This window comes from Musa acuminata, chromosome BXJ2-11 (genome assembly GCF_036884655.1).
Source record: "Musa acuminata AAA Group cultivar baxijiao chromosome BXJ2-11, Cavendish_Baxijiao_AAA, whole genome shotgun sequence".
In the NCBI taxonomy this organism is placed as follows: Eukaryota; Viridiplantae; Streptophyta; class Magnoliopsida; order Zingiberales; family Musaceae; genus Musa; species Musa acuminata.
The window spans coordinates 2,844,809-2,858,985 of NC_088348.1; the positions used below are offsets into that span (position 1 = coordinate 2,844,809).

At 44.6% G+C, this 14,177-nt stretch overlaps 4 protein-coding genes across 4 annotated transcripts; 3 read left to right on the forward strand and 1 right to left on the reverse strand.

The window, feature by feature from the left end:
- The first annotated feature begins 1,125 nt into the window (after positions 1-1,125).
- Positions 1,126-6,094, forward strand: LOC135626413 (asparaginyl endopeptidase Rep2-like). Its single transcript, XM_065131668.1, has 9 exons — positions 1,126-1,765; positions 1,871-2,035; positions 3,033-3,189; positions 3,271-3,356; positions 3,435-3,634; positions 4,023-4,071; positions 4,166-4,375; positions 5,354-5,560; positions 5,789-6,094. Exons 1-9 carry the CDS (start codon positions 1,502-1,504, stop codon positions 5,975-5,977), a joined length of 1,527 nt encoding a protein of 508 aa, XP_064987740.1. The 5' UTR covers positions 1,126-1,501; the 3' UTR covers positions 5,978-6,094.
- A 348-nt stretch (positions 6,095-6,442) lies between these two features.
- Positions 6,443-7,396, reverse strand: LOC135626414 (auxin-responsive protein SAUR36-like). Its single transcript, XM_065131669.1, has one exon. It carries the CDS (start codon positions 7,097-7,099, stop codon positions 6,551-6,553), a length of 549 nt encoding a protein of 182 aa, XP_064987741.1. The 5' UTR covers positions 7,100-7,396; the 3' UTR covers positions 6,443-6,550.
- Positions 7,397-12,626: 5,230 nt separating this feature from the next.
- On the forward strand, positions 12,627-13,204 carry LOC103970870 (NAC domain-containing protein 7-like). The gene is made up of 2 exons (XM_065131475.1): positions 12,627-12,786; positions 12,870-13,204. Exons 1-2 carry the CDS (start codon positions 12,627-12,629, stop codon positions 13,202-13,204), a joined length of 495 nt encoding a protein of 164 aa, XP_064987547.1.
- Positions 13,205-13,226: 22 nt separating this feature from the next.
- LOC135627227 (NAC domain-containing protein 7-like) lies at positions 13,227-13,956 on the forward strand. The gene has a single exon (XM_065133241.1). The coding sequence runs from the start codon at positions 13,260-13,262 to the stop codon at positions 13,719-13,721; it is 462 nt and encodes a 153-aa protein (XP_064989313.1). The 5' UTR covers positions 13,227-13,259; the 3' UTR covers positions 13,722-13,956.
- The last annotated feature ends 221 nt before the right edge of the window (positions 13,957-14,177 follow it).

Sequence of the window (14,177 nt, forward strand, 5' to 3'; positions counted from 1 at the left end):
GAACGAGTTAAAGAGAACACCTCAATCGGGATCCACAAGCAAACATGTCCGAAAAATACTTCATAGACAATGCAAATTACAAACAGACTTTACAAGCTCTGAACAGTGACACAACAAAGGGTAAAATGGTCAATTACAGATCGAAAATCTCTCGTACGTGTCAACATGACACAACCTTTATTTACAAGCCTAAAGAGACCACCAACCCAACTAAAATGGGACTATGAAGCCTTCGGCCGCCCCTTTACATGCGGTACAAGGCATGAACATGCCAAAAGACACGGACACACATAAGCATTACATCCAACATCTTGTTGAGAAGTTTGTCCGTGACATTACGCGGGTTTGGCGCGATGGTTGGCTCTCGAGATGTGAGAGGGTACCTTCGCGTGGTTGTCGTCCTGAGGCGTGTGGAGCGGCGTCGTTTGAGACGTGCGGGACAATGCTGTTTCGGGGCGCATGAGACGGCATCGTCCCGGAACGCATGGGACGGTGCCGTATGGCGTCGTCTTGAGTTTTCCTGGGCGGATCGTATTGAACAGTGCCCTGGTACGGGATATGGTTTAACGTACATAGGGTATTCTTCTTGTTGACTTAGTATAGTGGTACATGACATTGATTGTAATGTGACACGACTGTCCAGAATGTCCCTTATCAACTATCATTACGAGAAAGGTTGCTGGTGACAAAGGTTTGGTCATTAGCATGATAACATTAACATGGTTTGGTCAATCATTTTGTACATTAAGATTCCCGCATATGTCCTCCATGTAAATGTTGGTCCAATGATTCGTGTCTTATAAATCCAATCACGCAAACGCTGCCGGCTACCAGTTTAATCAAGTCATGGTCATGCTTTAAGATTCGTTCGTAGAGTCCTCGTCCTCTCACTCTTTGAGATTTGTGCATAAACTTTATTGGCTGTTTGATGCGGGCATATTAAACATACAAACCGGGAGGACCGAAAGTACCTCTCCGTGTCATCGTGAAGTATCGAGCCCACACGTTTACCCTGGCTGTGACGTGGTCCCACATGAAGGACCCACGTTTCTCAGCAAATACGACAGTGGGTAGGCGAAAGGAGTGCGGGATACGGGTAGGAAAAGCAAGCCAATTCAGGGGCGCCAGTAACTAGATGATCACAGCATCCGCGCTTCCCCTCCCTCGGAACTCGCGGCGCGGTCGCCGTGCGGAGCACCGCCTCCTTCGACACCGCCCCTTCCTTGCAGGCGCCAACAAAGAGACGGAGGAGCTGCACGAGCAAAGTATGACGGTAGGCGAGAAAGGAACCTCTGGACGGTGAGCGGGACCCACTTAACCGCCGCGACTTCCACGTGTCTTCTCCTTCTGCTGCATGGCGCTGCGACTTGCTGCCTCGGAGGATGCGACAGGCGGCGGCCGCTGCTTCCCCTGTTCCTCATCTTCCTTTTCCTGATTTCCTTTCTGTCCGTCCAATTCCTTATTCCCCATCACCACTTGGACCTCGATCTCACTGCGTGTCATGGCGACGAGCTCCTCCCCGGCGGCCGCCAGGCGCGCCCTCTTCTCTTTCGCCGCGATGCTTCTGCTTCAGATGTCTCTCTCCGCCTCCAGGCCGAGCCTCACGCGGGCGGCCGCCCGCTGGGACCCGATCATCCGGTTGCCGTCGAGTAGGCTCGTCCCCGAGCCCGGAGAAGGCGGCCGTCAGGACGAGGAAGAGGAGACGGGGACCAAGTGGGCGCTGCTTGTGGCGGGCTCTTCCGGCTATGGGAACTACCGGCATCAGGTAATTAAGCGAACGCCCTTGTTCTGTTTCGTTGAGTTAATTCAACAAACACATTATCTGCTGTGACGACGACGATGAGGATGTGTGCGTGTCTGTGGAATGCAGGCGGACGTGTGCCACGCATACCAGTTGTTGAGAAGAGGTGGGCTGAAGGAGGAGAACATAGTGGTGATGATGCACGACGACATCGCTCACAACCCGCTTAACCCGAGGCAGGGAGTCATTATTAACCATCCACAGGGCCAAGACGTTTACGCCGGCGTCCCCAAGGTACATACACACCAGTGGGGCTCCTCTGTTTTCGTCATTCTTAATCTGTCTTTAGTTTCTCGTGAGCTCATCGACTTTCTTGTTCGGCCCTCTCTTCTCTCCCGTGGCAGAGATGGCCAAAGGTCTCTTGGCTTATTGTAGGCAGAATAGGGGAAATGAGAACTGCATTTAGGAAGTCACATAAAGTGGTCATATTTGCAGTGATTTAGTCTTAGCAACTCCCCTTGCGGAAACACAGAGCACTTCAAGGTAGCTTCATTTAGAAAATAACATAAAATTTGATTCATGTTGGAAACAATGTGTGGATCAGTAACGGATTAATCTAATGGGAAAATTGATTCGTATCCTAAATAGATATGTTGCACTACATTCGGCATTTTTTTCTGAATTTTTTGAAAAAAGAAAACAAGTATGGGTGGGTATTATTTTATCTGGACTATAATCTGTCTGGCTTATTTTTATTTGCCCTTGGAGACAACAAATTTCCTACATAGCTCATAAGTATGCAATGGAAAATTTAGTTACAGTCATCAGGCAGGGCTTTGCTCATATTCAATGCTGTACTTCTGCAATGGTAGTGTAGAGTGTAGACGTCAAAATTTTCTACTTCTAAGAACCTGCAGTGTCTTAGCCTATGCCAAAAAGTTTTCTTTTTAAAAACAAAAATGCCTGTGATCTTGTGGGAGATGAATGCATCGAGTCATAGAGGCAGGCTTCCATATGCTGCCTTACGTTTTGAGCTCATGTCAAATTCTTTCATCAAACCTGATACGTTTGTTCGGATATCAAACTATATACCTTCACATCTCCAGGTTAGACAGACAATCAATTTGCTTGACTTTCTTGCTCCCTCTTGTGATAAGAAGTAGAAAATATAAGGGTGATCCAGAAATAACATCATCTGATTTGTCGCTGTGCCAACCGAGACCTTGATTAATTGTTATACATGCTATTGTTCCAAAATTCAGTGTGCTAAAACAGTAACCGTTGTCTTCAGGACTACACCAAAGAGCAAGTCACTGCAAAGAATCTATATGCTGTGCTTTTGGGTGATAGGAGTGCTATAGAAGGTGGAAGCGGAAAGGTTATAGACAGCAAACCAGGTGACAGGATCTTCATTTACTACTCAGACCATGGAGGCCCTGGGGTGCTCGGTAATTTTCTGTTCTTTTGTGCTTTGCTGGGGAACCAGATTCCAAGATTGACTTTGTATGCTGACACCTGTTGTGATTTAGGAATGCCCAACATGCCATTTCTGTATGCTGCTGATTTCATTGAAGTATTGAAAATGAAACATGCATCCAATGGTTACAAAGAAATGGTAAGAGGACCATGCTATATCAGCACTATGATTGTGGTACACTGAATTCGTAGGCGTTCTAAGTGGTTACTTCAACAGGTTATTTATGTGGAAGCATGTGAGAGTGGCAGCATTTTTGAAGGTTTAATGCCAGAAAACCTCGACATATATGTGACAACTGCATCCAACGCTGTGGAAAGCAGTTGGGGTACATATTGTCCTGGAATGGATCCTCCTCCGCCTCGTGAATTTACAACCTGCCTTGGCGATTTGTACAGTGTTGCATGGATGGAAGACAGGTTTGCATTTAGGCCTAAAAACTAAATTATAGTTTGCTTCAAATTCCAAATGTTTTCTTACAGGAGAAACTCTCCAGAAGTATCCTTTTTTTTTAATTACTGAGGAGTTTAGGATCTTCTTATCCATCTAATTTGAGCTGATATTTGATTGATAAGAATCAACAACAATTTATCTTGACAGAGCATCAAGTTCTTTCATTCTTCATACATAATGTAGGATGACTTCATTATTGTTCACCATGCATAATTCGTTCACTGATTTATCTTATGCTGATAATATCTATTCAACGGAAGTTCTTGCGAAGTAGCTTTCAGTGATGTTCATGAATAACATTGAGCAGATTTTAGGTGTCTTTTTAGTTCTACTATTCAATTATGCTTCTTGCAGTGAGACCCACAATCTGAAGGAGGAGACAGTTGGGAAACAGTTTGAGGAGGTATTTACTACCAGCCTTTACCATAGAATCATAGATCCTGTTAACCTACTCTTTGGTTCTAATTGGGAGTGTTATTTTTCTGTGAGGTGTTCAGGTGAAGATGAGGACATCCAATCATGACACATATAACACAGGATCTCATGTGATGGAGTATGGTGACAAAAGTGTTAAATCTGACGTGCTGTCCCTTTACCAGGGCTTTGAACCTGCCATTGCCAATGTTACTGAGAATGCCCTTCGCCTAAGAATGCCAATGGGGGTGATCAATCAGAGAGATGCCGATCTACTCTTCATGTGGAAAATGGTGAGTAATAATAATTGTTTCTTCTTTTTCATTGAATTTTATTTGTTGGTCTGCCTTCCATGGCGATGATCGAAATCAAGGGCTCAACCATTGGTAATAGTTCTCTTAGTTTTTGGATAAACAGCGACTATATTTACGTTAACTTGTCTTGATACATATAGGGTTTGAGATCTTTTCATGGTCAAAGTCAATTTTGTATTAGTTATTATAAGTTGATCTTCATTTCTGGACAGTTGGACTAAATGGTTATTTGTTTTGTACTGTAATTGAATTGCTGGGTAATGATGGTATGTTCTGTTTGTGGATATACCCATCCAACAGAACTTGTGCTTAGGGTGAGAGAATCCAGGTAACTCTAATATTCATTCTTAGTGGATAGAGAACGAAGGTAAGAGGTGATAAGAGCAGTATTCGGCCGATCATTGAGAGAAACAGATCGAAGAAAGAAAAGAAATTACATATTCATGGATTTCCTGTATATTCAAAATTAGAAATTACTCTATCTGAAGGCAACTGATGCCCAACGAATGCTTGGCTTAATATTTTGTATATAGATAATCTTGTTAATGTTTCTAAGTGGAGTCATGTACCTATAAACATGGACACTGAAGCTCACCACCTTGCTAATTTTGCTAGAGATCATAACTCTATTTCTATCGGAGAGGTTATTCGCCTCCTGTGTTCTCTCTACTTTTGAATTAGTGTAATTTTCTTTCTTGCAAAAAAAAAAACAAAACAAAACATGGCAGCATACACTTTAATCATCGGTATGAAGTTGGTATGTTGATATATAATGCAGCAAATAATCTGTCGTATCGACAGGCAATGCAAATCTATATCTTAGTCGGTTGAGTTCAATAGGTCGTTTGCAATCTCCTAAATCTCTCTTGACACAAATTATCTTTCCTGGATGACCATTCTTTAAATGTAAAAAAATACTACATATCTTTTAGTTATGTAATCATTGCTTGTTTCCAGTATGAACAATCGGATGACAGATCGAGCAAAAAGAAGAAAATTCTTGAGGAGATCACAAAGACATTGATGCACAGAGTGCATCTCGACAGCAGCATCGATTACATTGGGAATCAAATTTTTGGATCAGAAATCGGTCCTTCGATCCTCAGAGCTGTAAGACCGTCGGGTCAGGCACTGGTTGATGATTGGGAATGCTTGAAGTCGATGGTAAGTCATCCTCTCTCTTCTTTTCTCTTTCATCTTGGTTTTCATTGGTATATGGCAATGTAGATACCGATATTTGGTTATGAAGCTGCAACCAAGTGAACTGAGTTTTTTGTCTCATCATTTTGTGGCTGTTGAATAGCTCAAACTGGAGGGAGTCAATTTTCTCTTCTTATTTACCTGCTTATTTCAGAATTATTCTTTAGCTGACAGAGTAACAACAAACCTCAGGTTCGAGCGTTTGAATCGCACTGTGGATCGCTCACTCAATATGGCATGAAACACATGCGGGCGTTTGCGAACATATGCAACGAAGGCATCTCGAAGGATGTAATGGAAGCGGCTTGTTCTCGTTCGTGCAAAAGCTACGATGGAGCTGCTGCCATGTGGAGTCCATCTCATCGAGGTTTCAGTGCATGATCTTGTATCGCCTCGAACTCTCTCTTCTCCTCAGCCTGCAGTAATCATGCTATGCAAGTGAACAATTACAATCTGTTGCCAGAGAAATCATCTAATTGCCCATCTCTTCTCTGTCAATGTGTTCGTGTGTGTGTTCTCTGTAAATATGGTCTTTTAACTTCTTTGAGGACTGCCATTGTTCTTCCCATATAGGAAAAATGAAAATTGTATGTTGCTATAAAATCCATCACTGCAATTCTTACAGTACAAACATGCATAAAACAAATAAATAGCTGTTTATAAGTAAAAGTGTCTAATATTTACAATTAATGATAATTCTCGATTTTTAGAAATAAATATCCTCCAATTTTGTCCTTATTTGAGTAGTTCTCCCTTTTTACCGTTTCTTTGATTTGATGAAATATGAAGCTGAAGGATAAGTTCAATGTGTCATTGAACATATATTTTCCGTAACTTGTCACAAAATACTCCAAAATTATTAAGAAATTAATTTAGAAAACTAGAAGAACATTTGTATTACATGTGAGTTGTGAGCGGAGAGAGGCAAAAAGAATTGAGATTGTGGCGATGGTTTTAGAGCATGAAGGATCTGATGCTGCTCTTCCGGGGTAGGTGGCGGCCAGTGGTTGCGATGCGCTTGCGTACGCGCTCGAACTCGGCGGCGGGGCAGGGGATGGTGATGCCGCCGGGGTGGTGGAACCCGAACTCCTCCTCGGTCTCCCGCAGCAGTTCCGCGAACAAGGGGTGGTTGAAGTAGATCACCGGCACAAAGTACCTCCGCGGCGGCTGTCCCCCGACGTCCTTCCTCCCCCCGCCGACGTACACCGCCAGGTGCCCCTTGGGCGGCGGCCTCCGATCCTCCTCACCCAGGAACAGCGTCCTGTCCCCGAGGCGGTGGCGGAGGCGGAGGCGGCGGGAGAGGCTCCGGCCCCAGTCGAACACCCTCGCCGCCAGCGCAGAGGCCTCGATTCGGCGGCCAGAATTGGAGACGGTCGGCGATGGGGTGGCGTCGAAGCGGACGTAGCAGCCTTTGCGGCGGCGACGGTCGAGTCGAAAGACGCGTCGCCAGATCCGCACGAGGCGGCGGCCCAACCTGAACCCTCCCCTGTATCTCATCATCATCTGAAGCAACTGCGGACGTTGCAGAGAAAAGGACTTAATGACATTAAGTACGTGAAAGGGTGCGAAGCTAAGAAGCAAGTCTCTTCACACACCGATTCCTTTCCTCTCTCTCTCTCTGATCGAAACGAAACCAAAATTATATAGACAGAGAACAGTGAAGAAGAGGAGGAAAGCGTGAGCGAGAACAATATAAAGAGGAAGAGAAGAGAAGCCGAAGAAGAAGCACAAGGGTCAGCAGTCGTGTGTTTGTCTACGGTGGTACGGTCCCATCGTTTGGGCTCCCTCAACAGGAAGGAAGCGTGTGTTAAGTGCAGATGTTATCCGAGTTGCTTCAACCACCATAAACGCAGGCTGGCGTTCGTTCCGGGAAGGAGGGGAGAAGGATGGATTCCGGGGATCAAGCTAAGCGAATCCGGATCCAAATCTCAACAGTTACCACGAGTTTGAGGTCTCATCTTGTGGGTCAACGATGGAACCCATCCATCGGACGTTGACTTCCACCGGAAAGTACGCAAGGAAAAGGCAATAACCGACGCTACAAGTCCGCTGAGGAAGCAACGTGGAAGCCGCAGCGCGTGCATGGATTGGTTCCTATTACGTTGCGTGTTCTCATCGTCTTGCGAAAGGAAACGGCTTGTACGTACTTACTACGACTCGCCGCCGGGGGCGGTGGTGGATTCACAGAACTTCGCGGAAGGTGCAGACGATGAAGACGATCTGCTCCACCATTACAAAGAAAGGTAATGTCATTATCCTTTCAGCGGTTGCAGAAGAACCCTAGGCGTGATGATGCTTCCTTCTCTTCTTTGCTGAAGATATCTGCAAGTTGCATGATGGATGGCATCAACCATCTCGATGCATTGGATGCCAACTTCCTTAGCAACAGCTGAAGCTTATCACTTTGCAGGTGTCATGGTGCAGACCATTTCAGCTAACTGGTCGGTGCCTGTGAGGTCCCTCAAACCTGAATGGAATAAATAGGCAGTGGAATCGTCTTCTTCACCATCAAACATGAATGGCTTGGACTGGTGTGGTGGCAGTAGGAGATCAAGTCAGGGGGAGAGGAGGTCAGATGTCCTTGTTGTGGACTGAGTACTTTTGCTGTCTCGACTTGGAGATGGCAAACATCAATACCAACATGAAGAACGCAGAAATGTCAATGGAAATTAAATATCGTCCAGTTGGGTCGCCCGTGAACACCCAAATTAATGTTTGATGTCAACTTCAACTAAATATAAAATTAGCTAAAAATTGTGTAGATTAGGGCTTGAATGAAACATTATGCCGTGTACGACCATGAGAAGGTTGACTTGAGAAGCGGGCCTAGATAGATCTATTACTCGTTGAGAGAACTATGAAGCCAAAGACTTAATTACACATTATTAATTAGTTATTTTTAATATTTTGATCTTTATATTTTTAAAATTTATATTCGGGTCTCTATATTTGTGAAAGTAAAATATTTAATTTTATTTTTCCTCATGTCATCGAATTTGCTGATGAAAATATCACAGGTTTTATCATTAAGCACGTGTTGATTTTGTCTCACTTCGATTTACCAGAAAAAATAAGGTTAAATATTTTATTTTCATAAATATAGAGATTCTAATATAACTTTTGAAAGTGTAAGAATCACGATGCTAAAGATAGCTATGTAATTAGCACGATAGAAAATATATTTTTTTAAACAAAAATTGAAATAACTTTAAATTCGATAACATGAGCTCTATATAGTAATCGGTTAGCATGAGCTTTGTCATGATTTTTTCAAGTTTTGTTAAATAAAATTAAGGTTTGAGAATGGCTTTTGGATAACTTAATTTAATAATATATCCTAAATATATGAATCTATAATTCATTAGCTTTGTCATAAGTTCAACTTAATGATAATATATCCATTAATTTAATTTTCTTTTTCTTCTTTCAATGTGAGATACATAAATAATATGAATTCGGAACTTCTTATAAATAATAAGTTCAACTTAATGATAATATATCCATTAATTTAATTTTCTTTTTCTTCTTTCAATGTGAGATACATAAATAATATGAATTCGGAACTTCTTATAAATAATAAGATGTACCTTCTCCTACATTATTCATCTTAGGTGCAATAATTTGTGGTATATCCATGCTTACAATCTGTTGTTCATAATTTTATGCTCTTGCATTGCATGATGCATGGACAATTACATGTGATTGTATTATAAGTACATATAAGCCAAAAATAGTTTTGTAATGGCATATGTGGTTAATCAAATTGCATTACACAACCCAATGCTTTGTTCAATTGGAACAAAACAAATCAGACTTTTAGAACAACGAGATCAAGCAATCAATTAGATCAAAATCTCTTTCTATGAGTGGCTTCTCATCATTCCATCCCTTTTCTCCTCCTTGTGGTGTTCAACCACACTCCATGGTCATAATAGGTACTACACTTTGACGAGACATGCAAACCGAAAGCTATCATGCCCTTCTTCTCATAGTTCCTATCTTTAGGTGAGAATATTTCACTTCTTTCAGAGCCCCTTTTCCTCACAGTGAACATATGACGCACACTATAAGTTCATCATTAGGCCCATTAAGCGTGAGGGTGATGCCCTTATCTATATACGTACATCACATACACACATTTTTGATAGCCTTATCTATATACGTACATCATATACGTTGATTTGGACTTTGAAATCTACACATTTTTATGGCACTTGATATTAGGGACCAAAGGAGCATGTTTTAGAAGATAACTTGTGGGCATACTGCTTGAAGTATGTGCAGGAAGAAAGCTACACTTTGGGCCCCTCGGAGATCTGTAAAGATCTACGGGAAAGATGCAGTGGACCGTATGAGAGAGAGAGAGAGAAGAGAGAAGAGAGAAGACATCATGGTGGAGAGAAGAAGGTGGCCGGCGGGGCCCGGCGTGTATTCAGGAGGCCGCAACCCTTTCGCATTGGCTCCGCAGCTTGTAGGAGAAGGCTGTCCCACCGAGCGCGTCACGTCCGACGAAGCTCGTGGCTGTGGGGGGGCAGTCAATGATGGGATTACGTAGGCAATGATCGACCGCCGTGGTCGATCTCTCCAAACCATTCGTTGATCGTAACTCTCTCTCTCTCTCTCTCTCTCTCTATCGTATCATCAGAAGCAGTCTTCATGCAGCTGAGGAAGGAAGCTTTGACAACATGCATGGCAATGTGATTGCTGACCAACAAGGGGAGGAGTCGTGTTCTTTTTGGGTGGCTGACCAACGAAGAGGAGGAGGAGAACCGAAGGGCGTATGATGCCGCAGGATGACCGTAGCATCGCGTGCGATACTTTTGCTTCACTTCTGGCCCAAAGATATACCTACCAATATACGTATGCCCCAAATTACAGGCTGTACGTATACGATGGGAGGTACCCAACAAAAAAAAAAACCCGCCGCGTGTCGACCGCAGATGTGGTTTGATGGGGTGGGTCCCGCGGGACCAGGTCCCTAATCATCGGGTCGAGCCCACGCCGGACCGGGAGCCGCCACGTGCTGAACTCGCGCACGCGTGGGCGGCCCGCCGGGACCCACTAAAGTTGTGGGTCTCAGCGCCAACGTTATTTACTTGCATGTTTAGCCTCTCCTCGTTCTGTTGGTTTGGATTGGTGTTTGGAGACGCGTCGCCATCGGAATGCTTGGCCGTGTCCGAAAGAGCCCCCACCACCGGAGAATGACCCTCTCTCCTCTCCCAGTGGTAATGATCGTAGTGACCGAGAAAATGGTATTGGATGCAGCTCATATGTGAGGAAGGACACTAGAAGAAGAAGAAGAAGAAGGAATTGTAAGCAGACAGCCAACAAACCATTGAGAGCAGAAGCAGGCGGTCCCCGGCACCACTGGCTACTTTGGACACCCCCCATAAGTCCCGGGCTGTGCTGCTCACGAACTGTGAGTAAACATGAAGCTTGTAGCGGTGGTCTCGTATCGTCGATTTGGATTACCTACTGCTGCTGCTTTTACTACTTCCCTGCAGGCTTCTACATAAAGCTGCAGGCAGCTGTACTCCGTTTTGTTGCTCTCTCTCTCCGTGCCTCTCTTTCTGCCATCTCTGTGGAGCAAAGGAGGATAGCGTCGTGATCTCCTGTCGTCCTGGTCGCTCTCGGTGGCGGGTGGAGGTGGTGGCGGTTGCGGCAGAGAAGGCCAAAGGGAAGTAAAAGAAGCTTTGCTCTTTCCGGCCATTGCGGCGCCATTTCTCTGCTTCCGTAGCCTTTCCCCGCAATCCATCGATCCACCCATACACGAATGAATGTTGCAGCAGCACGCTGTGCTGAAAGAACACCGGAGCTGACTAAACTATAGTTTCTATCCTTTGGGCCATCGCACACCGCCTGTTATTTAACGCCATTGCCTCCTCCTTTACCCTCTTCCATAACCTCTCTCTCTCTCTCTCTCTCTCTGTGGAGCGTTGTTCTTGGGATCCGATCCCTCGCGGTGCTCCAAAGATTGAAGGACGAGGCGTCACAGACGATACGACGCCCGAGGCTTCTGTCGAGCCAAGATAAACTAATATAGCAGTAAAAGGTCTTCATCTTTTCCGTCACGGCTGACTCCGGCATCAGAGGCGTGTCCAAGCCAAATAATACATTCAGCGTACTCGGAACTATTTGGCCAGTCTCACTAATCTCTATAACCAGTAAGACCTTTTCCTCATTTTACCTGAACTCTCTCTCTCTCTCTCTCTCTCTCTAAACAGACAATGCTTCCGATACATATAAGCTTGTTACTTTCAGCACACATCTGGTTACACATCGAAGGCAAGAAGGTTTGTATATGCATGACAATCTGGTATTCTCGTATGGACAGCTTTACAGACTCTCTTGAGCTCTCGCTTTGTTTCCATCAAGCTAGCGTGCTTCGTAGTGTCTTTAGATGTTTGTGTTTCTGCTTTAACTTATGGTGATGATCCAGCCAATCTATCTGAACTCTTTTGAGAACTTTCCTCTTTAGTTCAAGCCAGCAATTTAACGAGGTTTAAAGTATTGTGAAGAGCCATTGATGAAAAGAGATACCACTCTATATATAATGGATCTCTGCATTTGATATTTGTCATTACTGGCATTCCCACTTATAACATTTGGGTGCAGTTAATGATCCCAACTTGAAGCTCTATAGAAACTTTCAATCATGGTTTCATTTGTGGCATACTATCAAACCTATTAACATTATTTTTTGCCCAAATAATAATGCACATCATACATAACTCTTAGTTTAGAATGACAGCATCACCTATGCAGGCAATATGTTTGGGACTTGCATGCAGATGTATACTTGTGGTTGTGTGTGGAGAAAAAGTAGTGTTAGATGAAATGATGAGAGGCCAATTTCCCGCTACTGAGTCTTCTACTCAAATGCATGAAGACCGATGCAAATCTAATATAGAATCATGATCATTTGCTGGATCATTCAGATTGAGCTCAGCGAATGCTTAATTCTCCTGGCATTTTAATGTGCATTTGCTCGTATGTGATCTGCAGGCAGTGACTGCAGATCCCGGAGAAGATGGATACCTTTTCTCATGTTCCCCCCGGGTTTCGGTTCCACCCGACGGAGGAAGAACTCGTGGATTACTATCTTAGGAAGAAGGTAGCATCAAGAGGGATCGATCTTGATATCATAAAGGACGTCGATTTGTATAAGATCGAGCCATGGGATCTTCAAGGCATCTATCGCCTTCATCAGCAGTACATTTCTTTGTTCATCTTTTGGATCGGTGTAACTTTGGTATGTGTTTTTTGGAATCAGATAGATGCAAGATAGGAAGGGAGGAGCAAAATGAGTGGTACTTCTTTAGCCACAAGGACAAGAAGTATCCGACCGGGACACGGACCAATCGAGCGACAGCGGCCGGATTCTGGAAGGCCACCGGAAGGGACAAGCCGATCTACTCCAAGAACAGCTTGATCGGGATGAGGAAGACGTTGGTGTTCTACAAGGGTCGAGCGCCCAACGGGCAGAAGTCGGATTGGATCATGCACGAGTACCGTCTTGAATCCAACGAGAGTGCACCGCTGCAGGCAAGTGACAGTACGACTTCGCGCTCAAACTACTCTTCTCCTTCCCCGAGCCAAAGCTTGTGATGCTTCCATGTTGCAGGAAGAGGGATGGGTTGTGTGCAGGGTTTTCAAGAAGAGAATGACGGCGACGCCAATCAGACGAGCAAGCGGGCATGACTCCGCATGCTGGTACGACGATCATGCATCCTTGGTGCCGGAGCTCGATTCCCCGAGGCAAGCAGGAGCGCGGCCGGAGATGGCGTTCCTCCAGCTGCCCCAGCTGGAGAGCCCCAAGCTTCCCTTCGACGTTGGCCATGCAGCTGCTCTCCACCCACCCGCGATCACGCAGGACGACCTGATGCAATATTCCAACAAGCAGCTTCAGGTCTTCTCCACCTACAACATCGCCGGAGCTACTGATCATTCGGTGGAGCAGGTCACGGACTGGAGGGTGCTCGACAAGTTCGTCGCGTCCCAGCTCAGCCATGACGGCGGCGTCTGCAAGGAGCTCCACTGCTCCACTTCTGAGAAGCCTGAGGTAAATGCCGAACGTGCTTCGACTTCCAACTGCAGTGCTGCCCAAATCGAGCTGTGGAAGTGAAGGCGTACGATAGTTAACTGGAAATACTGATCATTAGGGGTAAATAGGTGTCGAAACATGTGGAAGGCCACGGATTTAATGTACATAACATGACGCCGAGGGTTTGGATGATTGACTCTATCTCTCTCGAACTCTGGACTCTATCGTTTGGTCCATTGTTTGACAGCAAGATTTGCTGTCATCACAATATGTCCACAGAACTGTAGATGTCTGTCCGTTCATTATAATTGAAAGGTCATCGAACAACATTATTCACCATTCATTTGCATCCAGTGATGTACTATCACGATTCTGAATTGATGGTAAGCTTGCATGGATTCCTGACGATTCCAAATGCATCTTAGTTTGCATGTATTAGAGATTTCTCACAACCATCTGTTGCAAGCTAAAATTCATTTCATGACCATTGTTGAATGCTACCATCTAAACTTCAACTAAATAAGTCAGCCCGGCAAT

Bases quoted from the DNA above. Each gene is read 5' to 3' on its own strand.
- LOC135626413 (XM_065131668.1), top strand. From the start codon at position 1,502: ATGGCGACGAGCTCCTCCCCGGCGGCCGCCAGGCGCGCCCTCTTCTCT. The intron at 3,635-4,022 runs GTTTGCATTTAG...TGCTTCTTGCAG, and splicing joins GTTGCATGGATGGAAGACAG to TGAGACCCACAATCTGAAGG. The intron at 5,561-5,788 runs GTAAGTCATCCT...AACAAACCTCAG, and splicing joins GGGAATGCTTGAAGTCGATG to GTTCGAGCGTTTGAATCGCA.
- LOC135626414 (XM_065131669.1), bottom strand. From the start codon at position 7,099: ATGATGATGAGATACAGGGGAGGGTTCAGGTTGGGCCGCCGCCTCGTG.
- LOC103970870 (XM_065131475.1), top strand. From the start codon at position 12,627: ATGGATACCTTTTCTCATGTTCCCCCCGGGTTTCGGTTCCACCCGACG. The intron at 12,787-12,869 runs GCATCTATCGCC...TTTTGGAATCAG, and splicing joins CGAGCCATGGGATCTTCAAG to ATAGATGCAAGATAGGAAGG.
- LOC135627227 (XM_065133241.1), top strand. From the start codon at position 13,260: ATGACGGCGACGCCAATCAGACGAGCAAGCGGGCATGACTCCGCATGC.